The sequence below is a fragment of the Cyanistes caeruleus genome, chromosome 4 (genome assembly GCF_971803275.1).
Source record: "Cyanistes caeruleus chromosome 4, bCyaCae1.hap1.1, whole genome shotgun sequence".
In the NCBI taxonomy this organism is placed as follows: domain Eukaryota; kingdom Metazoa; phylum Chordata; class Aves; order Passeriformes; family Paridae; genus Cyanistes; species Cyanistes caeruleus.
Genome location: NC_141704.1, coordinates 34607279 through 34634026, shown reverse-complemented (window position 1 = coordinate 34634026; position 26748 = coordinate 34607279). Strand labels below are relative to the sequence as shown.

Here is a 26748-nt window from a genome sequence, read left to right as displayed (position 1 = left end):
TTCACCATCAGTCTCCTAACACAGGGCATCCTCATACAATTTAATTTCTGCTTTCAAAACAACTGGGGAGAAACAAGAAGTTATTTTAAATGCTGTAAATCCAGCAGATATGCTCTCTGGTCAAAAGTGCATTGCACTCCTCTAGACAATACAAACTAATGCTTAAAATCAGGAAACACAAAGCTGCTCAAAGTCAGGTCATTGCATCAACATCAGGCAAACCGAAGGGACCAGCAAGCTTCCACACGCAAAGGTTTTGGACCACAGGAACCTAACACTAGTGGTGATGCACATTCCTCTTCTCTCCATTTCATGTATTTTGGGTTAAACACAGATCACCAGTGTTCAATGCTATTTCCTTTCTAACCACAGGTCCTGGTGAGATGATGCTATTGCCCCAGTCCTTTTCGAGGAATCAACACCAAAATAAGGTGCTTTTGTTAGAGGGCTGAAACAGTGTGAGCACTGTTCTACCCTGTACCCAAGCTACAGCCTTGCTCCTCTGGGAGGAACTAATATGGGCTCTGTTGGACCCACTTAGCCATCACTCCCAGGCCACCCAGCCCCAACAAAAGGACTGCTGCACTTTGGAGTCACTGCTGGCATGCTTATCAAACTCAAGGGACTGAACTGGCTGTGACAGAACTCTCGCTCGGCAAAGCGGCCTCTCCAGAGCTCGAGTGAGGCACATCACGTGTCTCCGCTTCACCGTTTTCCTGGAACTAAACCCAGATCACAGTGTGCACACAGATCATCTGGTCACATTCTTCTTATGCCAGATTAGTCAGAAATTAAATGTAACACTCTGTAACAGGTAAGCAGGTGGAATTAGAGACACAATCTCTAAGGAGTAAAAACAGCAAAAACATGCAAATTCCTGTATACTTATTTTTCAGAGGAAAAAGGCAAAACACATGGAAAACAGACCATATAAACATTATTTACAAAATCTAATCAAATACAATATTAAAAACTATGAATTTGAACAAAATGAGGAAAAACAGATGTTATTACTTTCAGCAACATACCTCCACCTGCTATGTGACATCTAAGGCAGGATTCATGGCATTTAACTTGAGGCATCATGAACACATTGAGGTACAGCCTTCTTCAGTAATCAGTGGGGAGACACAGGACTGTCCCATGAGTACCCTGAATTGGGTGGGGTGAATTGTCCTCAGGTGGTGCCTCCATTACCACTTATGCCTAGACCTCCAGCTGGTGGGTAGCAAACTTCTAGATGAATATTAACTGAGATAAAGCCAGCTTACAGTGCACATTATACAATATTTCTGTCTTTTTATACAGGACAAAAGAAAATTCGGGCTTGAAATCCTAATTTTTTTTTTCTTTTTGCCTGCCCTTTTGTGTCTCAATTTACCAGTTGCACGGTACATTAGAAAGCCCTTTTTACACATGACCCACATTTCCTAACAGAACACTTACTAAACCCTCACTGAAGGTGAAACAGAATTTCGCATGCTACTCCAGAAAAGGTGGTTTGACGGGAGTTTTTTTGCATTAAACTGCAGTGAAGAGGGGCTTATCTGTCACACCAAGGCATTAGTGGTTTCTAACATTCCTTAGGCTTTCGTTAGCACTACTGATCACAAATACATGGGCAGCATAATGAAGCTGTAAGTGCAGATCTGAACCTGTGAAATTCTGAGCAAGTTCAATCACAGCTGACTGCTGTGGGCGTTGAGGGGATGCTGAAAGAAGCAATCCACTCTTGCAGGATCAAACCTCAGCCACACAACTCATCTGCAAAGAATATGACTAAGAGTCACTAAAAGCAAAACCTCTGTCAAGTCCCTCTATGGAAAATACATTGCTTAAGGATTTACCAGGCTAACTTCAGTATTTTTAGTAGAATTTCTGTGCATTACCATATTTTAATTCAATTCATCAGATAAATATTATCCATTAAAGATTACACACCTGTGGATCAGAAGTTGTAAAGGTCAGCCTTTTCAAATTACTTGTCAAAGAAACCTAGGCCTTTCTTAAAACTGCAGATCTTTGTGCATAACCTGCAAACCTCCTGTCTGCAAAACTACCAGAAAAAAAAAAAAAATGGAGACAGAAGTCTCCATTCATAAAGCTTCCACCTTTGAGCTCCCCGTGGGCTGCCTGCCTGGCAGAACACTCTTTAGAAGCAAGCCAGTGGGGTACACAGGGCAGTGGCAGGAGATGCTGCCTTCCCAAGGAGAGACTAGGGACAGGTAGAAAGAAAAACCTTTTCAAAGTTCAATAGGCCAAATTTCTCTTTGAATTACAGCAGCGTAAATCTGATCTAATCCTGCCAAAGGCAATGGGGTTGTGCTGGATTTACACTGCAGGAATCTGAAATCAGAATTTGGCCTGCCATGTTCAAAGTCACAAGGACCTTTTCCCAGTGCTTAGGAGGTCTTCTCTCAGTAACTCTTACACTTGTTCAAAGGTGTAAGATGTCGCCCCAAGTGTGAAATGCAGCACTTGAGCATTGCTTCCAACCCTTTTTTGGCCAGACATAGATAACCATGCAACACAGCAGGCAGGAGAGCATCAGGATGCAGCACTGCTGCCTGCCTGGCCTCCAAGACAGAGAAGCTTCACCGTGGGTGGAAGGGGCAGTGCAACTTCAGCACATGTGCAACCATTCAAGGAGTGAGAGGAAAAAAGCCCGTGATTATTCAGTGACAATTTCAGTTCAAAGGCCAATACAAGAAAATAACACCACATACTAACTGTGTGTTATTTGGCAACTGAACAGTTGGTCGAAGAGTGAGAAAATAATTCGTTAGCACCTTCAACAGCCTGCACTGGATTATTTACTTGCAAGGTAAATAAAGTAGAATGTGGCTGGATTTCTCATCTCACTAGATCTCTTCCTGAGGAAAAGCTGCCATAGTGGCCAGGTCAATTCTCACCCTTCATTCAGTTAGGCCTGATTCTGCCTAGTTGAATATCTCAGACTCACTTAAAAGCCATCTGTAAAAGAAAAAGGCTGTCAGCTTGTGTCCTTATTTACTTCTTTAGGATGCACAAAGAATAGTCAAGAGGGTCTTCTCAATAAAAGCCTTGGCTTTGACCGTCTGGCTTCAAGCCTGCAGGGAAAGGGACAGCCAGCTTCTCTCACATGCTCTCACTGGCCAAGAGTAGCCCATCTACAGAGGCCACTGTTAGCCACATTATCATTCAGCTGTGAATTGCTGCATGTCCTGCTCCTGAAAAATGGAAGACTTGTATCAGGTCCACCTGCATGCCATGGAGGCTCTACTAAGAGTTATTAGCTGGCCAAAGATGCTACTCCCTCTCTGCATCTTGCACTGTTCAAAAGCAGTAGCAGGATGGCTTGTTTGTGTACTAATTCTTTGAAAGACTGGCTAGGGCCTAGGAAAACAACAAAATGTCTGTGACATGAAAGAATAAAATAGTGCAGTGGAAAAAAGAAAGATTTAGCTGGACTGGTTCAGACTGGTTAGTCACTTTAGCTAACACCTATTTAACTTCAGGAGCTAATGAACACTTTATAGAGAGGATGGCTTTATTAAAGATTCAATTATATTCCAATTAAGATGTAAGAGCTGTATTAAGCATCTCTGAAAATAACACAATGTCCTCCAGCTACACGCAGGAAAAAAACCCAGGCTATGATCCCTGGCTCTGCTAAGGTAAAACACAGGCAAAAACAAAACCTTAAAAAGAAAATTACAATTGTCAGGGTCTCTTTACCCTTCTTAAGGAAGAAGAAAAGGGCTGATTCTTTTGTGGGTCTCTTCTACCTGCTTCTTTCCCTCCTCAGTTTTCCTCTGTTGCAGGTAATTCCACATGATTAATAGGCTCTTCCCAGTAGTGCTACACACAGTTAGCTCTTTTAATCTGTCTTTGAATCTGAAGCTGTCTAATCCCCCAAGCCTTCGGGCCCATGAGACACCACCTGAGGATCACAGAGTAAGATACTTCGCTTTGTTTTAAGTTTCGATCCACAGGTCTGCAATAGTAGGAAGCTCGTTTAAATTTACCTTATCTGCCATGATCATAGAGGAGCCTCCATGGATGCCCAGGATGGGAGTGAGGGTCTGGGCAGAGATGAAGTCCAGGATCTGGGCAATGGCTTCCTGGTCTGTGTCATCAGCAAATACCACCCCCTGAATCTTCCGGTCAGACATGAGGTCACAGATGCGGGTGATGATGCTCTTGGGATCTGTCTCATTCATGGCCACCAGCTCCACCCGAGGCACCACTGAGAGGTGGTGGAAGTCATCTTTCTCGTGGGCATCTTTGATGGCCACTTCGTCTGAGGTCCCCACCAGGATGACCGCAATGCCAATGCTCGGGTGGCTTTTCTGGGCATGGGCCCCGCTCCCTGTTGTTGCGAGGACTGCCAGCACCAGCCAAAACCTTGGAGAGTAGCACTCCACCCTGGGCCTCATCTTCGGCTCTTACACTCCCTGAGAGAGGAAGAAAAAAGGGGGAAATTAAAACAAAGTGATTAATTGGCAAGTCAGTCATGCACTCAGCCTTCAAGGTAGATCCATTGATCTTGCTCAGCCACTAGCTCTCCTCCCAACAATCCTTCTAGTCTGATACCTAATTCTTTGGCTACATTCAGGGCTCTGTTAAAGTTGGGGGGGGGGGGGGGGGGTCAGACCAGTCCAGCCCCTACTTCAGAGTCTGGCATTACTTAAGAGAACAGCTGTCAGCAGAAGATTGGATCATGTCATCTCTCAGCTCCTGTGTCACTCTGAAACCCAAGTCAAAAGTGATAGAGAATTGTCCTTTGACAGCTGATCAGCTGTCTTTGTGAAATTAATCACAAATGTCAAGCCCATGTCTGAGTGTTCACCCTCAACACAAAGGAATAACTGGTGCTTGTGATCAGTTTGGACTTGTGCAGGAGGTATAGGCAGGGAGACTGAGGAGACCAGGCAGATAAGGACTTCCTTTCTCTAGTCCCTCCAGAAGAAAGTGAGGACAAATGAGCAAGGTCACAGGTTGTATGCATGTGTGTATCCACTGCATATACCACCAGGACACACACAGCTCCAGTTTGTAGTACAGTCAGCCATATGCTTCCCACCAATACAGAATTCTATTTTTTTTAAATTGTTTTTTTAAAGCCAGGAATACAAAGTTTCCCAGTGGTCATGGCCAAAACTGGATCAGGATCCCCCAAGTCCACATGACAGCTGTGTTTGCACAGAAGTAGAAATTCCAACAGATCTTACAATGGTCCACCCTCAGCTACTACAGCCAGGCATGTTACATCCATCTTCTCCCTGAGCAGGTCCATTTTATTTTGTAGTCACAACAGTAGAAATGAAAAAACCTGATGAGGTCATCTCTCTAGCCCCTGCCTGAGTGGGACAGTTCCCTGCGGGACTGTTCCTCACTCGTTCTTTATTCAGTTGAGCTTTAATAATAGTTCACATTTCCACAGCACTTTTCATCCACAAGGAACTCTACAAACACTAATGAACTAATTCTTACAGCACCCATGCAGTGTAAATATCAGACAACAGAGCAGCATCCCCCCCATCTGCCCACCACACTGCTTGGTGTGCCCCCCCAGGGCCACACTGATGTCCCAAGGAGATTTCAGGCATTTCAAACTAAAGACGACTTTGCCTGAACACAAGAGGTCTTGCACAGCTGTTCACACCCATAATTCTGTTCTTCAGCAACCAGACACACTTGAAATAAATACACCAGCCCTGCACTTCGTGCTACACCTCTGGTCTTGCGTGTCCAAGAATGGAGCCCTCCCATACTGTTCATTGCTACACATGCCTCTATCAAATTAGCAGAAAGCCACAGCAGCAGGGACAATGCTGGCAAAACTCTGTGGGAGCAGGAAATCAAAAAACAACCCTAGCTGACACCAGCCACCCACAAGGAAAAGGCTCAAGAGGTCCCATCTTGCCCTGCCCAGAACACACAGGCTCAACACCTGCTCCCTCATTGCCATGCTAAGCAGAGAGGATGTATCCTGCATTGAGATTACTAGATAAATAAGCAGATAATAAAATAGATAATAAATATGCACCGGAGATACCAAATCCACTTAAGAAGCTGAAGGGGACTGCGGGTGTGAAGCACCAATCGATTTTAAACTCTCTGAAGGATTCACTTTCTGAGAGATGCTCACAAGGAGAACCAAGAGACTTTGAGAGTTTGGCAAAATGAACAGTTAACTTCATTCCAGTATGACTGTTATCCTCCAATTACGAGTCACTAAATTAGATTCCTTCACAGTGAAATGCAGTCCCCATTTCTGCAATGCTTTATTAACTTTAATGCACTCTATACACTCTCTGTCTCTCACTCTCTTGCTCACTCACTTAAATGCTATCTTTGTTCCCTTAAAATGTGTCTCCTGCGGTCCCTCCGCATCGGCTCATACAGTATATTACGCTTGGTTAGGCAATGGCTAGTTGTGATGCCCAGGGAGGAGAGTGTAGGCTTTTCCCAGCCCCTTTCCCACCAGGAGTAATTTACAGGGCCTTCCAACCCAGGGCTCAGATAGCATTCAAGCAGGAGCTATACAGGCAATCATGGCAGCTGTCAGCCTTCACGCCCAAGCACATGCTTCTCCCAGTGGGAAAAATGGCAGCCAAGAAACCCATTCTCTACTCCTCACCTGCATCAAAGCAAATAAATCTCTAGCATCTACTTCCAAGCAGAAGAGAGCCCAGATCCTGAAGACCACATAGGTGCCAATCTGCTGGGTGTCTGTGCCCCACTTGTGCAGATTTTTCCATTCAATACAAGATGGAGTTATCTGCACAGTGCCAGATCCTCAGGCTTTTGCCAGATATTCAGGGAGCAGCCAGGGCTAGGAAGAAGCTAATTCAAAGAGGATGTTGTCTGTGGCTCAGTAGCCAACCTGCCATCTCCATTTTGGATCCTCAGCCATAAGCCCTCTCTGGATCAGGCAGAGCAATGCTTAGGTAGCCTGAGTCGCACCAGCCAAGACATCTCTGTCTCACACATAACACACCTGTCATGCTCACAATGTCTTCCAGGTGCTCCATGGGCAGTCTGTGTGCCAGACAGGGAATAGCAGGTACCGGGTCCAGGCTGGGCTCCCTCCCTCGTAGGATGGGAGCTGGGGACGTGATAAGGCAGGAGAACGCCAATAAATCACAACCAACCCAGGGCTGAGTGTGGTTCTCACCATTCAGCTCCCACAAGGTACCATAGGGGTGAGCTGCTCAAGGACTATATCAGGGATGCTCCTAGTGTTACAATCCCTTCCCTCCTTGGGGTTGACTTGTGCTCACATCAGTAGCTACTCTTCACACATCAGCTCACATGTGTGTGCTGGCTGTTAGAGAAAGGAACAGACATCCCAACACCAACCTCACCTCACGTTCCTCCTCCGGTCTGGCTCACTGCAGGCCCCTTTTCAATGTGTGCTAATAGAGACAAAGCAGGCATGAACCACCACAGACTTACTATCAGATTAAGGGGACCCCAGAACTACTGTGAAAATGTGTTTCTGCATACAGAACAACAAGTTTTGTCCATAATTTCTGCAGTGCTCAAGTGCAAATATTCAAGGTACTCAATCATGAGAGCACTGGAAGCAGCACACGGACCTCCTTCTAAGTTTGTTCCTGTTTCCAGTGAAAAAGGGGGATGAAGAAATTCACACACTAAGAAATTCATAAGCACCTGACAAGGCTACAGCTGTAAAACAGGGCATTTGCCCTTTGTAAATTTCAAGGAATTTTAATAATTTTACAGTATAATTTTACCAGTCAAGAATGATTATAAAAACATGCAAGTATATTTTATTACCAAATATTTTACATGAGAAGGATTTTCCTTTAGAGGTGGTGTAGGGCAACACAGTGAAGTATTTTCTGTGATTACGGCACTCCAAAACAATTTAGTAAATCCCAAACTCCAGACTGGTACGTAAAATCCTTTACACATTACTGCACACTATATTGCCTCTGACTCCCTAGAAAATAATATATGGTAGGGCCACTAGATGCAGTGGTTTTATAGACATATCTATATTTAGGTATAAACATGCCAGTAAAATCATTATACCTCTATAATCTTATTTTACCTACCAATAAAATATATCCACCATTGTAGAAGAATGCAGCGTGTACTTACTGCAGAGCAATGTTACACAATCACTTTCAAAATGGGAAGTGAAAGCTAACTTCTCCAATTGAAAATGCAAGAGGAATGTAGGTAGTCAGACAGTAATTATTCCAATTGGAATTTAGCCAGGACCAAAGGTTAGATTGCTTAAAAATATCATGAGAACCTTACTTGACACTGCACTTTTACATGGATCAGACCTAAAATAAGTATTAATAGAAAATTATTAGGCTGCACAGGCAAAATACAGCTCAGCATTAAGAGATATTTCTGGATGATATTTCAAAATATAGAAAGTACACAAATAGGTCACTGTGCATTCAACCAGGCTAAGTGTAAACAGACTACTACTCCAGCAGTGTACAGCAAAGCCAGGCCATCTTCAGATCAGGTAAAGAAACTGAGGCAGAACAGGGGCTGGTCACAGGTTTTCAGGTGTAGTTCTGTTGTGTGCTGCACACCTCCTCCTGCTGCAATTGTGCTTTCCAGAAATACCTTCTAGGAAGGGTATCTGCAGGCTCCCCAAACCCAATCTGCAAGCTCAAGACTGCATGAGGAAAGGAAGTCATGTAATGCTGCTGTTCCAGACAAAAAGGTGTCTTGAAGGGAGCTTTCCTAATTAAGAGGAAGACAATGCTTGGGACAGGAGGCTGAACAATGTCCGTAGCCACCATCAAAGGGAACTTCACAGGGATGAAAAGCCTACCTCCAGCCTCCCCATCCTATACTTCACTGAAAGGCCACAAGGAAGTTCCTATCCCAGTAGTTTTTGGGCTCTGCTCACTGAGAGCTCTGATGCTCTAAGCACTGCCTAGACTTCAAAGCACAGAATCTGAATCCAACAGCTAATTTTTTTATCTGTACCAACTGCAGTGCTAATTCCCAACCCTACTCTCATCACCAGCCCAGTTCCAGGCCTCATCACTATCACCACCCTCAGTCCCATTACTACCTAAACACAGATGTCCTGCCAGACCCAGTGTGAGACATCAGCATTATCCTTTGGCATTTGCTCACCTTGGACTGCATCTTAATTCACACTGCTTTCATTCCTCTGGCAGTTCAAGCAGTACCAGACAATGAACCCAAAAGCAATCCTTACTTTTCAGGATCTAGTTGGAGGTAGGAAGAAATCCATCCCACCTGTGACATACTTTACAAACCTCAAAGGTGCTTTGGGCCTAGTATTCAACACACCACCAGAGAACAAGTGCACTAGAAGAAGCTGTAGGGAAGTCAGCATTGCACTCGATGGCTACTGGGCTGTCACACAAGGAAACACAAGTATGTCCAGATCAAAGGATAAAACTATTCCCATATTTACCAATGACAGGAGACTGACATTTTGATCTTTTTGTCTACTACCTGCCTTATGGGAGGCAGGACACACTGGAACCTCATCAACTGTTACTCCTAAGAGCTGGGGTTTAAAGCTATAAATTACACCACAATTTACACCTACAAGTTTTTCCATCTCTGATTTTTGGAGACACAGTTTCAGCTTAGGACATCCTCCCAATCTCATGGTTACTCTGCAATGTAGACATGCTGCATCTTGTATACCACTGAAGAGGCATTCCTCTTCTTCTAACATTGCTGTAACTATTAGCCTAGGCTAATAACCTTCAGCCCAGGCTATTTGTACATTGACAGCTCTTGTGCTGCTGTTCCCCATATTACTGCTTACCACGTAGGTGACATGAGTGCTCATAAATCTTCTTCTGGCTCACAGCCCTGTTGTTCCAGGAATTTTGTCAACAGACACAAAGAAGAGGAGGATGGATCTAGGGCACGATATATGCGTCTTGAAAGCACCTGCACACTTCAGGTGCTGATAAACAGAATGAATGATGCTGCAGGAAAATCTCCATATTCAGAGAAGAAAGATGGCAGAGACTAGAGACAATTGAAAGTGCCATACACAGTGAATGGAAAAATGTCAATGCAACAATCCAGTGCCTGGACCAAAAGGGTTTATTATAGTGACCCTGAGTAAACAGACCTCCAAGAGCATTTCAGTAGTTTCAGATGAAAACTGATATGGTTTAGTTTAACTAGCTTTGGACATCATTTATCGTTCTGAGCTATAAATGCTCCTACAACAGTGGCAGAAACATTCCTCCAAGGTCTTTTGGACAGGTCTTCTTTCTATTCTTCACAATCACTCCCTCTCCAGTATGTGCCTTTGTCCATGCCTGTAACATCCCACAGATCCATTTCTATCTAATCTACAAAATGTTTCCAATTTTCCCTTATTTCTCCCAAGTCAGTCTTGTTCTTTTGGGAAATGTATCACGTACCCCCAGCCAAAGCATTCAAAGCCCTTGGAGCTCCCTCATTATCTCACTGTTAGCTCTCTTTCCATAGACACTGTGTGGAAAATAGCACACATGTTTACTTCTATTCTCTATTTATTTTCTTCAGAGCTGTTTTTAATTTATTAAGCCAGGTACAAACTCCTCCCTGACTAGGTCAGTGTCAGATACATCAGAGGGTAGTTTGCCTCTGTCTACCCAACAGGTGTATGCAAGAATAAGGTGAAAAAGTGCTTCCCCTTCTCTGCCCCATGCAAAGAAAAAGAGCAATTCTCTCCCTGCACTTAAGGCAGTACAAAAAAATGCTTTGATCATCAATTAGACCCATATCATTCCCAATAGATAAAAAACTATGTCTCATTATTTTAAGCTTGCCCAAGGGTAAGTTCCCAGTGTCCTTCCCACTTCCTCCCACCCACATATTTTACATATCACGGGTGATAGCTTATACAGCCACAGTCTGCAACCTTCTGTTGAGACCAACACCAAATGATTCATAGAAATCAAAAATTAAAATCCTCTGCTTGATAGTCTTGCCCTTCCCCCAGTCACTTTAGGATCACTGTCTACACCACACTACCTGCTCTGAAACAACTCAAACAAGATTACCACTACTAGGAGATGGCTCACATTTTGAAACTTATCCCTAAACTCAGCCTAAATTTTCCCTTTGCTCAGCTCTCCTGTAACTTTAATATTATCTCCTTCATTTAGCCTAAACCATTTCTCCCTCTCAACTCACCGTTTCCACCGTGAAAGTGCTTGTAGGTTGTTATCTGATCACCCCTTGAGACTTGTCTCTGCTGCAGCAAAAGTTCAGCTGTGTTTATTGCTCCTCATAATTCGAGTCCCCTTGGATCCTCATCAGGATGAGTGAGGGAGAATGAAGGAAATGGCTGGGAGAGGGAGCAAAGGAGCGGGTCTGACCTGCTTACCCAGACTGGCACACACGTGCAGAGCTGCGGGACTCAGCGTCACACACACAAAAGCCATTAAGAGAGACAGCAGGTCAGTCTGGCATTGCCCAGTGCCAACTTCTAAATGCCAGAGAAGAGAGGCTTGGCACAGCCACCGCTCTCTGCAAGCCTGGCTTGCAGAGCCAGGCAAGAGCCACTATTCCCCTGCCAGGATCTCACCCTTCCCCCAGCATCCCACTTAGAGAAGTTTAGAGGGTTGAGACAGGTCCTCTCTGCCAGAGACTGAAATATCCTCACCACCTGGAGGGTTCAGTTGCCACAGCTGTCATTCCATGCATGTGTATGCTCCGCTTGAAACAAGGGATTTCAAAGCTTACGAGGCATACACCATTTCCCACTTGCAACTGTTGTCTGCCCCACCTCAGAAATGAATCCCAGCTCAGAGCGAGACCATCCAAATCAAGGGACATGCTGCTACATGCAGGGCCCCTCCACAGGATTTCAGTATGGTTGAAAGCAGCTTTGCCTCCTGAAGCACAAGACTCAGTTTAAACAGGCAGCAGAATGCTGTGCAGAGCAACACCAGGTTTGCCTCCTAAATAGAACTGAAGCCCTTTGAAAATCTATTGGACAATCCCTTCCTTCCTTTCTTAATTCTCCACTTCCAGTTTTCATTTCCAAGCAGGAATTGACAGCACATTAGTAACACGAGGATATTGAAGACCACAATAGCCAAAAGCTAGGGATTTAAATACCTCCGATCCATTCATAACCATAGGAAATGCACATTTAACTTCACTTGGATAGTTTGGAAAAGCACTTGGCATTTCTCATTATTTGATGTATTAATTTGAGGTTTTCTACTCAAATCAACTTTGCATTTTGTACACTGACAGATTGATAAAATTAATTTCAAAATTTAAAAAAACAAAGAGAATTTTAATTTCTAAGGGTGGAAGGACTTTCCCATTTTCCAGACTCTCTCATGCACCTCACTCAGTACCTGTTCATTCCCTGTATCATCTCCTTAAAGGGAAAACACAGGGCAGGTAAACAGAGTCTGCAGTGGCTCTTGAAGGCAGCTGCCAAATTCCACACCAGTGCCAAGATCCCCATTGATTACTCCAAGTCTCACATCAAAACACAGTGTTAAATTATTTGGAAGCCAGATGTAAACAGTGTAAAAGCTGATTCAGAATCATTTTTTAAAAATACCATAAGCAGGAAAGAATGTATTTCATTTTTTAGAACAAAATTGAGTCTTCTACAAGTCTGAGAATTCTAGAAAGGGCACCTGAGCCAGAGGGAGATAGCCTCAAACTACACTTGCACTTTGGACACAGTCATTCTATTTGCTGTCTATCTTTTCACATATAATGTATGACACAGGATACAGTTTTAAAACAAAAAGCTGCTCATCCCTTAAGAGAGATCTTTGTGGGTGCACATTTCAGTTTTGGAACCCACACAGCAGGGACAAAGTAAGAGAAAATATGTACTGCCACTGCTCATGATGGCACTGCTACAACAAACCTGATGCAGCCCTAAAGCAGAGTGCCACGGCTCACCAGGCCTGATCAGACAGACTCTTATGAAGGTGTTACAGGCAGTAGAAATGGCAGAGGAGGTGACTTGATGCCTGAAGCACTAAGAGGTGATGAAGACAAAAGAGCTGCTAAGTGGAGGTAGTGGGGTAGAGAGAGAGATGCATCCTGTGAGCTGGTCCAGGACAAAGCTACAGCGCTACGGATATGGACATGGACCGGCCACGTTTCACAACCCACCAGCATCCCTCAGGAGCCTCATGCCTCTTGTCCTCCTTGTGCAGCATTTTGGAAAGTGAGGTTTGGTCACCAAGGGACCCTGTGACAGTGCCAGCCTTGTTTGTGAAATAAGACTGGGAATTCATCTGGAAGTGAAAGGGACCAAGATAATGGGTTTAGCATCTAGAAAGAGTCATGACACGGCCACTGAAGCCAAGAGTCAAAGGCAGGTTCTGGTCAGGTCACTAGAAATGACAGATGAGTACCCAGAAAACTTTGGTTTGAGTCTCCTTCCTTGTAATTGTCTTGTCTGTTGATCCCTCCCTTCTCCTCACTCTGATCCTTGGTAAAGGACTTTCATGTTTCTGTTATCATTCATTATTTATTGAAAAATAAAACTAAGTCTACCCAGGAGAAATAATAAGGGAAGACAAATGTGTGACACCTAAAAGGGTGCCATTTAAGATATTTGGAGCTGTACACACCCTATCCAGAAGCATCCCAAAAACACTTATCCCTTTAGAAAAAATTATAATATTTTTTATAATTTTAATTTTTATCCTTATAATAAACATTAAAGCCAGGATAACTGGAGAATTTACAACTGCAAACCAGAAAAATTTTTGGTAGTCTCATTTTTTTTCTCCTTTCCCTCTTTCTTCTTCCAACCCAACTCTCTTTCCTTTCCCTAACTTTCTGAGTTCAATGACCAGTAAGGGACCAGCCATTGAGCAGCTGGATACAATATGCTTTCACAGTACATTAGTGCTGTGCACCAGACCATGCTGTGCCTGCAACTGTATGACAGGTCAGGGCCAATTCGTCTTACCGAGACCTTCAATCAACAGTGTCCAGAGTGCTCTCCCGCTTGGAGGGGGACCCAGCCCAGCAGCCACTGACCTCTCCCTCTGCTCAGCACTCGGTCATATTTACAGACATGCAGTGACGGAAAGACACGCAGGCAAAGCCATGTCTGGACCACAGCTCATCACTGGCTATTGATGCTTCAGGGACAGGGATGGGAAGACCCTATCCAGCGCAAACAAACCAGATTTGGCTCAGCTGAATGCCATTTCCATGCATTTCTTTTTCTCTGTTAATTGTTTTCTCCAGCCTCACAAATTCATTGATGCTGGCTACTTCAGGCACCTTTCCCAGTAGCTCGTTCAACTGTTCACTCCCATTCATGCCAGTGAATGCATGTGAGGAGGTACCAGCCCATGTCAACTCCCAGCCCAGCTCCACCACTGACTTCATCATGGTGCAGTTCAGCTCCCTTGGACCACATCTCCTTTACACAAAAGTCACTATAGCTTACATTTGCAGCAGGAAAAAGAAGCATTAGTAGCAAGAGATAACATGACCAGAACACAACTGTCACAATTAAATAGAAAACAATACTATTGACAAAGTGTAGCCCTGGCTCACTCATGCTTTAAGATCATTTAGTTTTAAAATAGTATGAGGGCTTAGTAAAAAAAAAATAAAATCCAGTATTTCAATATTCCCCATCAACTTCCTTCAAGCTACAATGTATGTCCTATACCCTTCTCAGCTTTCTCCATCCATCATTTCTCTCCAATCCATTTTTTGTTCTTGATGGCTCCATTTCTCACTTTATGCTCTGTCATATTTTTGGCCCATCCTTGTTACCTCTTAGGTCACTTGTATCCACACCATTCATTGTCTGGGTTTAAATCTTAAAAACATGGAGGAAACAAACCACAAGTGAAGTCTTTTTCTAATACTTCATATCACCATCTAAAACCAATACGCACTTTTTGAAAGCATAAATGCCATTGTTTTCTTTCTCATCCTTTGCCTTATTCTTCTCATCAGACAGGTGGAGATGCATCTTCTCTGCTTCATAGAGTTGAAATGTTTAATTATTTATAGTATTTAAAGTACTTTTGACTCTCAAGCAACAGAAGCTACAGGAGCTGAGATTATTATTATTGCTTTCCATTGCACTTACCCGAAGGCAGCAATGTCTTCTTGTGAGATCATACCCAACATTACTCACAGGATCCCAAGAGAGTGTATTAAAACCTGTATGTCCAAGATCTTGAGGACAATAAATCCTAGTTTAGCCAGAAGCAGAGAGAAAGGAAATCCTGTAATACCACAAATACTTGGTAACTGCCAAGCTAATTCCTGATACTCAATATCGACTTTGCCACATTGACTCAAATTGCAAAACATGGCTTATCTGTAGTTTTTGATGAAACATGTGAGCAACTGCAGGTTTATTAAGCTTATGCTCCCGAAAATATCTAAACTCATGACATATTTCACCTAGTCCCAAGCAGTTTCTTTGCTGGCAAGGAAGAGCAAGAGCAATGTGGAGCTTTGGCGAGGCAGGCAGAGCTGCAATGGGCAGCCAGCCTTTAGCGCTTGGGCTGGAGCTGCAGCTCTTCTCAGCACCAGGGCCCATCCTCCAGGCAACTTCAAACCAGACCTAGAAAACTTCTATTTCATCAAGAGATCTGCCCTGAGGGTCTGTCACAGATCCAGGAGATCTGGTTCCAGCAGCTCTTGGACAGTGGAAATGTAAAGCCCAGCTCCATCTCAATTCACTTGCAGAAACTCAAAAAGGAGATCTCCTGGGCATGGGTCCCCAAAATGGAGAGCCTGGATTGAAATTGATCTAGGAGAAGGGGCGCAGGCCAGAGTCACCAGGCACTACAGTATGGACAGAAAGTCTTGGGAGCTCTAGTTCATTCCCAGACAAAATCCAGGAGCCTGGAGACCCCAAGAGTCCTGTCTGGGGCTTCAGTGTCAGAGGTGCCAGAAATCTGGGATTCATAGAGAAGTTCTCACGTGTAATTTTGAGGCCCCGTGCCCTTAGACCAGACCATTAACTACAGCAGCCCACAGCCAGAAGCCCTGGAAGCCAGGGGAAGTGGCTATGTCAAGTTCACTACAGTTAATTAGTGACTCTTAAAGGTACCTCTGAACTTGCAGTATCCCAATATTAACAGGGAAAGGGAAGGAATTTTGACATTAAGTTTGGACAAAAATGTTTCTGCCTCTGAAGGTACTCTCCCTGCCTGGAAGATCTTCATGCACCCTGGAGGCTTGTGATTCTGTCAGACTTCACAAACTGCACTGCACTGTGCCTGAGCATCTGAGTGACACCTGGGAGAACACGAAGGGTTTTGAGGGGTTCTGAAAGCCACAGGGTAGTTGTTGTCATTGACAGATTTACAGAGAGAAACTGCTCTGCTTTGGGGGATTTTTCTGTTGAGCAGGGACAAATGATGACAGCTGGAGTAGTCCTGGAGTCAAGAGAAGAGATGTCCACCCTAACTCAATTTTTTCTTTCAGTTCCCACCATTTCCTGGGTTACACTGCCATAGAGCAATGTTGAAGGATTAGTGCATTCCCACTGCAGAATTAATTACAAGGTAAAATAAGGGTGTGTACATGTTTTTTACATGTACACACATACAGTATATATTTGTATATATATTATCATAAAGGGTTTGTTATTATTGTTTATTTTTATATAAATTTGGAGGGTATTTATGCACTCCATCTCATCTTGAACCAGGAGACAGGTCTGCATTTCTTTGAAGGTGGAACACAGGTGAGAGAAGCAGCTCTTTACCATTTTGCTGTCTGACCTGAAATGGCACCAGCTCCCAAACACACTAAATCCATGTATTCCTGAAAATGGGAAAACTCAAAAACTGTCCTGGGACAGAAAAATAAAAGGTGGAGACAACATTCAAGTTGCATCCCTTTCACATCTAGGATGGCCCTTGAAGGAAACCAGCTTCTAAGTTAGAAACCCAAATGTTACTGCTACACCAGGGGCCAGAACTCAGCACAAAGCAGAAGTTCTCCCTCCCAAGATGTTTCTGGCGCGGAAGAAGAGGCACCACTCAGACAATGGGTGGGGGTTCGGTGGATATAGTGTCAGGGCTGTCTTAACACTGCCCATCTTGAACTGCTGAAACAGCACTGAGGTGCCAGTCCTGCCTTCTGAAGGACTTCTATACAACTCTGAGGTTACAGTGACAAATAACAACCAAGAAAGCAGTTAGCAACAGCCTTTACCTAGGTCTCACCCTTGTTTGTATACAGCAGTATCAATATCGACATCCTGAACAGACAAAGATTATATGCTGCAAATATTACCCCTCCCCAAAATGATGTAGATAAAGCAAACCCAGTTGTCTATATGAAATGTCTCTCCAAGTGCCTTGAGCACAGCACTCATCCCCTCTAACCTCCTGAGACTATGCTCACTTTGGGGTTTTCTTATTTCTTCTACTCAACATAGTTTTGATTCTTTTCCAGGCCACGTCCAGGCCACAGTGAAGTGAACTTCAGTCCCATGGGGTCCACAGTTTCAAATAAAAAAAAATATTTTAAATATCAGCCTTTAGACACCATCCTTGCTTCCTGCAAAACCTCTCTGACACAGCCCTGCCTTGGTGTCCTGCTCAGGATGACACTGTGGCAGGACCTTGTTTCCAAGCCAGAAGGCATTTCTGCATACAGCTGTGTCAATTGTTATATTTATGAAGATGCCAAAGTATATTAAAATTCTCAGAGGCCTTTGCACTATTCATTTCCACTACCACTGTGCCAGAGGGGTGTAAAGCCCCTTAGATCTGATGCAGCAGCATCTTAAACCTTCTTTGCACAGGTGTTAGCACCTTTGTGAGGCCTTGCGTGCCACAGGAGAGGGTTCATGATCTACATAAAAAGCATACATCCAGAGAGAAGCCTCTTGCCACACTCCTAGTGATATTTGTCTCAGGGGAGAAGAGGAAAAGCTGGAACAAGTAAGACACTTATGCATTACCAACTGACTACACTGTTGGTGTTGCTCTGGGATCCCCTTCCTCTTGTTTATACTTTCTCTTCAGAGCCTGCAAAGCTTTAGGGAGTCTTCACCTCCCTGACTACATTCCTAGCACAGCCCTGTCACCACTTCATCCAGAGTCCCGGGCTACTTCAGCAAAACATAAAAAACAATACCCATTTATTATTCCTTCTCTCCTAATTAAAGAGATCAGAGGACTCAACAAACCACAGCTGAACTCCCAGCCCTGGAGCTGAGGTGAGTCGGTGGGCAAATTGTGCAGACCTTCCAGGTGATTCATCTACCCAGGCTGGCCTGGCATGCAGCTAAAGAACCATCCTCTCCAGATCCATCTACCTTCCAGCTTCCCTTCACTGCTAAATTTTTTATTTATATATAAAATGCAATTGCCTAAAAGCACATATTTAAAAATAAAAAAAAAATTGAGGAAAAAAAATAAAAACCACCACCTCAGACCCAAAATATCAGATACCCAGACACTAGGGAAAGAAAAAGCACTCAGGCAGTGCATCAAGTCCCTAAGGGAGGTACTCAGGTTTGAGTTACTGCCAAGATGACATCTGTAGGGAAATAAGCCACCAGATGCAGGGAATGGACTACAGGGGCCCAGAGCAATGGGGAGGGAGGGAGAAAAAAGAGAGAGAGAGAAATAAATCAAGAAATTAAGCAGTATGGTTTGTTCATCACTAACTATTCTGCTTTACAAAATTTCCAGGTGTTTTCAACTCCCTATCTCTGCTGAAGCAGTTTCCCAAAAGTCCCAGTACCTACTTCAAACCTTCTGGCTTGCCATACCCCAGCCCAGCAGATTGTCAGCCAGAAAGGCTTCACTGCCCATTGGAACAGAGAAGACAAGCCATTTGTTCTAGGTACTGTCATCTACGGGTTCCCTCACTTCTTCCCTCTACCTTGAAGGTCCCCAGTCCCCTCATAAAGAAAAATAATCTCATTCCAGCTTTCAAAGTAAGGCATCTTCCCAAGCATCACTTTGGTAATGTTAGTCCTGTCTTCCTCACACCTTCAAGCCCATTGGTGTGAAGAGAGGCTATGTCCCATGCCAACAGAAATGTGAAAAGAGGTTGATGTTGCACCAGATGGCTTCAGACTTGTCACAGCAGGGAGAGAAACATGCTTGAAAAACCCAGCCCTGGCACTAACCATCATCTCCTGGACTGGTAGTGCAGGACAGCTGGAGCAGCTGGGGCTGAATACCAGATGTGAGATGACAGGAAATGTGGAGCAGCAGTGACACAGGGTAAACATGGAGGCAGTAAGAACCACAGGCTCCCTCTGGGACTGCTGACATGTTCAGCAGACAACAATTTAGAGCAAGAGCAGTGGAAAAGATGCACGTACCAAAGAGTCAAGGGAGCAGGGTAATGATGAGTCAAACCACCTGACCACAGCTTACAATGAGCAGCATCAAAGCAAGACAAGCAATCTTAATGGAAGGTCTAGGTCTAGGGAAGGTTCTGCAGCATAAAACATGCAGGGCAGCAGCCTGCCTACAGAACTCACTTTCCCAGAAGACTTTACCCTCCCCAACCCAGTGTCAGCCCAGAATGACCACTAGTGGCAGTTCTAATCCTTGTTTCACAAAGCCCCTCTAAAGGTCCATCTCCTTAGACATCACGCCTGAAAACTCAAATGATCACCAGACAACTGTACTTTGTACATGTGAAATCTTTCTACCTGTGAAACCCATACTGTCCAGCACCTGAAGGAAGTAAAGGAAGGTCCTTGTCTTTCCCCTACTGTTGCTGTGTTCCAGGAGACAACCCTCTGCCATTACAGAAAGAACCATCTGATGCTGAAACCTCACCTAGAGATGAGATACCCCTTTCTTTTCTTTATAACCTTCACTGGATTTTTGGTTTCGATGGGCCTCATCCCAGCACCAGGATGTCAGATGACTAAAAGGAAAAGGACTGCTCTATAGTCACAGAGAAACCAGCAGATGTGCTAAGAGTAAAGCAGTTCTTACAGATAGAGCTGCATCATAGAGAGAGGGATGACAAAGATGCTTTGCCTTTTTCTTGTCCTTGGGTGCTTCCCACTCCCCAAAAAGCCCATCAGCTCTCACCCTTCCTCTAGAAATACATGCTTTTCCAAGGAGGTAGCCATCCACAGGTAGGTGCAGACAGTCCCTCCACTCCATCACAGGCTGACATCCATGCCAGGTGAAATGCACACACCCACATACCCATGAACAGTGATCAGAGAGAGCAAAGAAAAGCTAAGGGACAGGAAATAGCAGAGCAGAGAAAGGGAGGACAAGAAGAGAAGTAAGAAGTGAGAGGGATGGTGAAAAGAAGAGATAATAATGGGATAGAAAGTGGAGAGGGAGTTACTTTGCAAGCAGTAGCTAAAAATCTCCCAGTGTTTACAGCAGCAAATGATGCATGAAATACACTGTCAGAAACGTGATGCCCAGAACCTATTGCTGCTAAATATTTAATCTGATTGGCAGGGAGCCGTTAAAACCTCAGTGTCTGGATCTCAAGCTTCTACAGAGCAACAGGTAAAGTAAATACATCAACATGTAGTGATTCACTGGGAGTGCCACCAGTCTTTCCAACCTGCAGTACTGGGCAGGGAAAACTGCTGTCGATGGATATTAGCAACATCAGAAACAGGCTACAGGAAAGGTGCTGTTCATGGACTTTGGCTCCCACTGAAACCTAGAGAAAAGGAGAAGGTGGATATGCCAATTGTCTTCTTCAGAAATTAGAACACACATGCTGCTGCAAAGATCTCACACAATGCAGCTCATGTCCCTCAAGCACTAGAAAGTCATGCAGAAGTGCAGTACATCGATGCTGCAGTTCTGCTGGCTCACACTTCCCTGCATGTAATCCCTGAAGCCAATCTGTGAGCAGACCAAAGGCTGCCTCCAGCAATCAGCTTCCACCGTCTGTCGAGCGTGAAGCAGGTCAGAACGTCCTGCACACGTGTGTCCTAATGCCAGCACCAAGAACACAGCAGGGCAGCTGGGGCACAGGCAGGTACGCAGCCCTTTGGGGTAGGAAACCTGAGCAGCTGCCACAGCAGCATCGGGAGGGGACACAGGGCAGCCCCCTGCTCACAGGGGCTTGCACACGTGTATGTTTACACACCCAGTGCAGTCTCCCACTTTGCTGACTCTCCCCATAAAACTCTCAGAGCCACTGCTGTCCATATTGGCCCTGGGGTCCCTGAGCCAGCAGCTGAGCTGAGTCTACGTTCCCAAACAGTGGCTTCTTGGAGCTTTGCAGAGGAGGAGGACTGTGTTTAGACAAAGCTTCTGCAGCTTAAAAGTACAACTCCATTCTGATTTAGAGTCAAACCTGGCCACTCAGAGGTAGTCTGGGGAAAGAAACACACTTTCTTTTCAATCATTTTGTACTGTTCAAATCCACTCATTTCTAGAACGAAGGCATTTAGAGGGTTGTTTATTTAGGTATAATATAACATTTTAGATTTTCCAAAACTTACAAAGGTAAAAATATTCTGCTCTGCTATAGTGAGTTTCAGACCAAGTTCCCCACCACCATCCAATACTCCAGCAACAGGAGTACAGCTCTTCCTAAGAATTCTACAGGTACAGGGTATGTGGTTGATTCAGTGCACCTGCACTGACAACTCATAAACTCCATGAGCAAAGTAGCTACCTTCCAAAAAAAAAAAAAAAAAAGAATAAACAGATATAAATAAATACATAAGAAGTGGAAAGCCATGATAGAAATCTAGGGAAAAATCATTATGCTCCATACTAGTTTCAGAGGTCATGGGATTTTACTGTATCCAAAACCCCACATCACAGAAAACATCTGCAAATCTAACACTGGCTGCAGAGCACTGGATGTCTGGGATGAGGGTTTCACACATAAGAACCACTGAGATTTTCTCTAGCCACAGATCTTGCAGATCTTCTGATAGATTCACCAGCATAAATCTCTCATCCTATTCCCCTTTCTGTATTTCTGGCTGCTTTGCTGTCCCTGTTGCAGCTGTTCAAGGAGCTGACTTCATCAGAATATGCTTTGTGAAGTGCTTTTCTGCTCTGTATGGTGCTTTTGCTTGCTTTCTTTCTTTCAGTAAGTGCCAAAACCACTGAAGAATGCCAAGGGTAGAGTTCTGAAAGCTAAGACCAAGTAAAAAGTATGATTCTGTGGCATCATCAGCTGAAAAGTGGCACCTCACAAGCACAAAAGAAAGTGCGACTTTTGAACACAGCTATACAGTGTTCATCATCCCAGCTCACAGCAGCACAAGCAGGCTGAGTGACTTGCTCATGGGCTCTGACAAATCCTGCTACTGCTTAAGACTTGTCCAAGCCCAGCTTGCCAGGCTTGTGAGAAGGTACTGTGGGCAGCTGGCAAGGCAGAAGGAGACCTGTGCCTACATTTCAGCCACTCCAGGCTGACAGCCTGCTGTCCTCAACCAGCAATGAAAGCGGACTTGCCAGACCACTGAACTGCTGCAGAAAAAAACTGCTGGGGCAAAGAAGCAAATTTATTCTACTGACTGCAGCTCTTGATTAACTAAATAAAAGCCAATTACTGGAAAAGTCAGATAGGAGGACCCTGATGACCTACCTCCTATCTTTACCACATGTTGAGTCTTCCCTGTCCTTCCAGGACAGCACAGCCCCACACCTGCACGCAGTGCTTCAACCTTTGCCTTAAAAAGTGCCCTTACAAATTTGCAGCCAGAATCCACTTCTCTGATGCTGGGCTCCTGTCTCTCTTCAAAAATCCTCTTAAAATTGGCCAGGAACTAGCTGTGACACCAGGACACAGTCACTGTCCTACAGGGAACTGTGCTGCAGCACTTATTTTACAAATGGCCCTCCAAACAGGTACCACAAAAGAGTATGTTTAGGATGCTCTTCACATCACAGTCGACACAGCTATTCACCCAGAGAGACTGGAGCCACCTGGTAAGATACTGCACCAGCTAATGGCTCTGCTTCTTATCCTCACCTCTTCTTTTCACTTGGAAATGCACTCAGTCTTAAAAGCAGATCAGAAAATTAACATTTTCAGGCATAAAATACTTCCATGTATGAAATAGCCTAGCATGTGAAAATGGGCTTTATATGAAAAAAGTGCAGAATTTTTTTAAGCACAACTGGATGAGAAATACTGTGATAAGAGTTCTTGCTTCGAATTTTTCCATGCCTCTCAAAATGAGGAGATACAGAACTGCACTTTTTTTTTTTTTTTTAGCTAATTAGGCTATTTTATTCCTCAAAAAACATTCATACCAAAGGGGGAAAAAAACCGAGCTAATCCACACTTTGTTGGAACTAACTCCTCATTGCATTTTTTTGTACAAAGTGTACTTTTCCTCCATAGTCACTCCATTGCAAAAGACAGCATTCAAACAGATCTATAATCAAAGAAAAGATAAACAGAAACATTAGTAAACATGCTAGTACATATAATATGATTTAAAAACCTGCAAAAAAAAGCACCACAGCTCTATCTTGTTCAGAAGCTCAAGAAGATTTTAGAGGTTTCAAAAGCACATGAAAATTTACTGAATCAAGATCAGTTTCCCAATGCCTGCATTGTGTGATAAACAAGTGTCTCATGTCACCCCTGGCCATCTACATTAATAACAATTTCCCCACCGCTCCTGGCCTCCTTGTCACCCAACACTCAGGCTTCTTCTTTATACAGGTCCTGCTTTTCCCTGTTTCAGCCAAAGGCCCACTTTCTTCTAGATCTGCCCTTAGTGACTACAAGGAATGATTGGTCCCTGTCCTCTCTTTATAACAGTCCTTTGCCAAATTGCTGTTTGGTTTCCACCCACAGTTATCTTTCCTCTAGACTGAACATCAACCAACATTGGCTCTCTCAGCATTTCTTACAGGGTTTAGTGTCTACTGTCATCTACCCCATCTCCATGCATGCTCCTGTTCCATCCTGCAAACTGTCTTTTTTAAAACACTATGCCCTGACATGGATGCAACACTACACAGACAAAAGGACAGTAGGAAATTATCTATGGGTCCTGTAAATCAGAGGGGGAGGACTTCTGTGGGACTACCGCACCCTTTTCCTCCTCCCTAAGATAATTCTGGGCTCTACTTGTAGCAAAGCTTCAAGAGTCTACCATGACTTCCCTGGAAACAGTACTTTAGCCTCTGCCACATTTCACAGCAGGAACTGTGCTGTCTATTCAGTGCTTTCTTTTGTTCATTTGCTGCTATTGTTTGGCTACAGCTACTTCTCAGTCTCTGGTTAGGCTCCTACACAACTCCAGTAGCAGCGCAGAGCAGGCATCTGACCAACAGCCACTCCGACAGCACCAAACAATCCCTCGTTCTATTTCTCCCTCCTCTCTGTTTACATTCTTAAGCACACACTTTAAGGCAGTCATCACATCACTTTTAATTGTCATTTGGCCAAGCTAAATGTAATTAGTTACTTTAATCTTCCCTCTTAGATCAATCCCTCCAGCATCTTAATCATTTTTGTTGCTCCACTGAATTTGTTCTAATTTGCTGCCATCTTTGGGGCACTAAGTTCTCCAGAAATTAGACTAGGTATGCTCAGATCAGGCACATGAAGAAAACACGACTAGAAACATGCAGAAAACATTTCCTTGCTTCAAGACACAACAGTTCTGTTTATGCAATCCAGAAATCACATCAGCCTCTTTGCTGCCGCATTGTACTGTGAGTGCGTGTCTCATTTGCTAACCGGTGTAACCCCAGTGTCGTTTCTAGCATTACTGCTTTCCAGGGGTGTACCTCTCATCTCTGCTTTCTTTCCAAGCACAGTCTGATTTTAACTCCTACTATTCAATTTACTATCCACTCTGTTAATCCCCAAATCCTATTCTGAGGTATGACTGCTTAGCTTGCTATGTATCTCAAATCTCTTTGATTTCCAGTGGAAATACTTTCACAAAGCAAAGGCATGGGGTTTGTCATCAGAGTGAAGTCAAGGTGTATCCCTAAATTCACAAGACAATATGGATGCTTCACAGACAGGTCCCCATCACCAGCCCCTCACCAAAAAACTGCCAAAAGGTTTTCAAGGGTTTCAGTTTGCTTTGGTGATGACCAGTGCTGGGCTGCTGTGTGACAGCTTTGCTGCTTTCAGAAAACGCAGTGGGCCCTGGTGAGTCAGGCAAGGCCCTGTGACAACAGTTGGGAGCACTAAGCAGGTGCTGCTTGGACATACAGAAAGGTACTCCAAGGTACATTTCTGTGTGCTGCCTTTCCCTGTGAATACCCTCAAAGTGGGCATGACATCTTCCCAATAGTCCAAACATCAGCTTCCTCAAACAGTGATGCCTAAGCCTTCCCTCCTCATTTATTCCAAAGAGGGGGGAGGTGGGAGGCTATTTCAAAGCCTTTCTCTAAGACATCACATTTGTGCAAAGCACACCAGATCCTACCTGAGCAGTGAGTAGTCATAGAAGCAGGACCTGCATGCAAAGAGTATTTTTTAGGATGTAAAGGGAAAAAAACCCTTTCCCTTCTCCAAAACTTCTCCTTTTGAAATCTCCTTCAAAACTCTTCCCCTGCCCCTCCAGCTCCTAGTTGTCAGAGCTTCCAACAGCTCCCAAAGTAGTTCAAAGGCTCTGAGACATAGTGGCTTTGCCTCCCCAGCCACACTAACCACCTGCAGGACTGCCCTGGCCCAAAGCTGTGCCCTACAGAATGAAGTCCAGTGGGGCTTTTCTAGGGGAAGAAAAGAAGATGGAAGAACAAGGGAAAGGTGGAAGTGGGTGAGGAGCCTGCCCTGGGCAGCACTGATTCATCACCTCCATGGCTGCTCAGCTCCATGGAGGAGATGCTGCTCAGCCCAGCTCAGCTTCTGATAGCCACAAGGCATCTGTGGCTCAGCATTGCCTAAATGAAGTGTGGGGGGGTCCTTGACACTGCACCTCTGACTGTGCCTGCTCGCCTTCTGCTCTAGGACCCAGATAAAAGGGGCATATCTACCACACCAAGTGGGTTGCACCATCACCTTCCCTCTTCAAAGAAAATAAGTCCAAAATAAAGCAAAGGGCAAAATAAAAATAAAGCAAATAAAACTTAAAGCAAATAAAATAAAGGGCTACTCCCTCCCACCCTCTCTCTTGAGTATGTACCACCAGTTTGGGTAAACGCGTCAGCTCTCTCAGTCCTTCACGTCCAGGTTTTAGCAGGACCAGAGTGCAATTTACAGCCAGTGAAAGTCCAACAAGGTGTATAAATCTGTCTTCAGGCCACAACCTATTCTCATAACCCCTGTCAGCCCACTTCCTCCTCAGCAGCATCAACAGAAGTTTTTATGATTAACTTTCCAGACCCAGAAGGGACAAAGGAAGCTTAGCACAACTCAAGTCACTTGAAAAGCCACAACATGCGTGAATTGGCTGGATTCATGACAGTTGTTAGCTACACGACAAAGATCTTTATAACAGAATCCATCTCAGCAGAGAGAGAAAACACAATGAGTTGCATAAAAATACAAAACTGTGTCTGTCCTTTCTATGTTCAGAAAACATGAGACGGCACAGGTGAACACATACACCTTTCCCACACTGCACTTACTTAAAGCCCGAGTCCTCCTGCAGAACACCAGTGTGCTTCTAGTTGAAAAGAAAGACCAGACCTATGTATATATCTAAAGCAGAGGAGCTCCATCCAAACCACCTGACCATATCTCCAGGCACAGACCAAGGATGGCTGCTTTCTGCCACATGCTGATCAGCATAAACTAGACCAGCTCAAGCAGGACGGAGGTGATCAGCTTGGCTTCATCTAACTGGGAGCTGACTATGGCCAAGAGAAAGCTTAGTGTGGCTCTTACCTCCCTAGTCTA

General features: G+C 44.3%; 1 protein-coding gene and 1 long non-coding RNA gene across 4 annotated transcripts in view; both read right to left on the bottom strand.

Annotated features, from left to right (window-relative positions):
• The window catches only part of GRIN2B (glutamate ionotropic receptor NMDA type subunit 2B), a 218392-nt gene that overhangs the window by 165260 nt on the left and 26384 nt on the right, over positions 1–26748 (bottom strand). For 2 of the 3 annotated variants that reach the window (XM_086887636.1, XM_086887645.1), the window contains one exon: positions 4008–4436. In XM_086887636.1, the coding sequence (XP_086743762.1) occupies positions 4008–4418 (411 nt within the window). In that variant the 5' untranslated portion in view covers positions 4419–4436. Of the gene's footprint in view, positions 1–4007; positions 4484–26748 lie in introns of those variants that run through there. The other variant, XM_023933981.2, reaches the window with a different exon arrangement.
• Positions 1690–3198, bottom strand: LOC147653557 (uncharacterized). The gene is made up of 3 exons (XR_015286434.1): positions 3122–3198; positions 2913–2973; positions 1690–1764 (listed from the first exon to the last, which is right to left on the bottom strand). It is a non-coding gene; the product is annotated as an uncharacterized LOC147653557 (long non-coding RNA).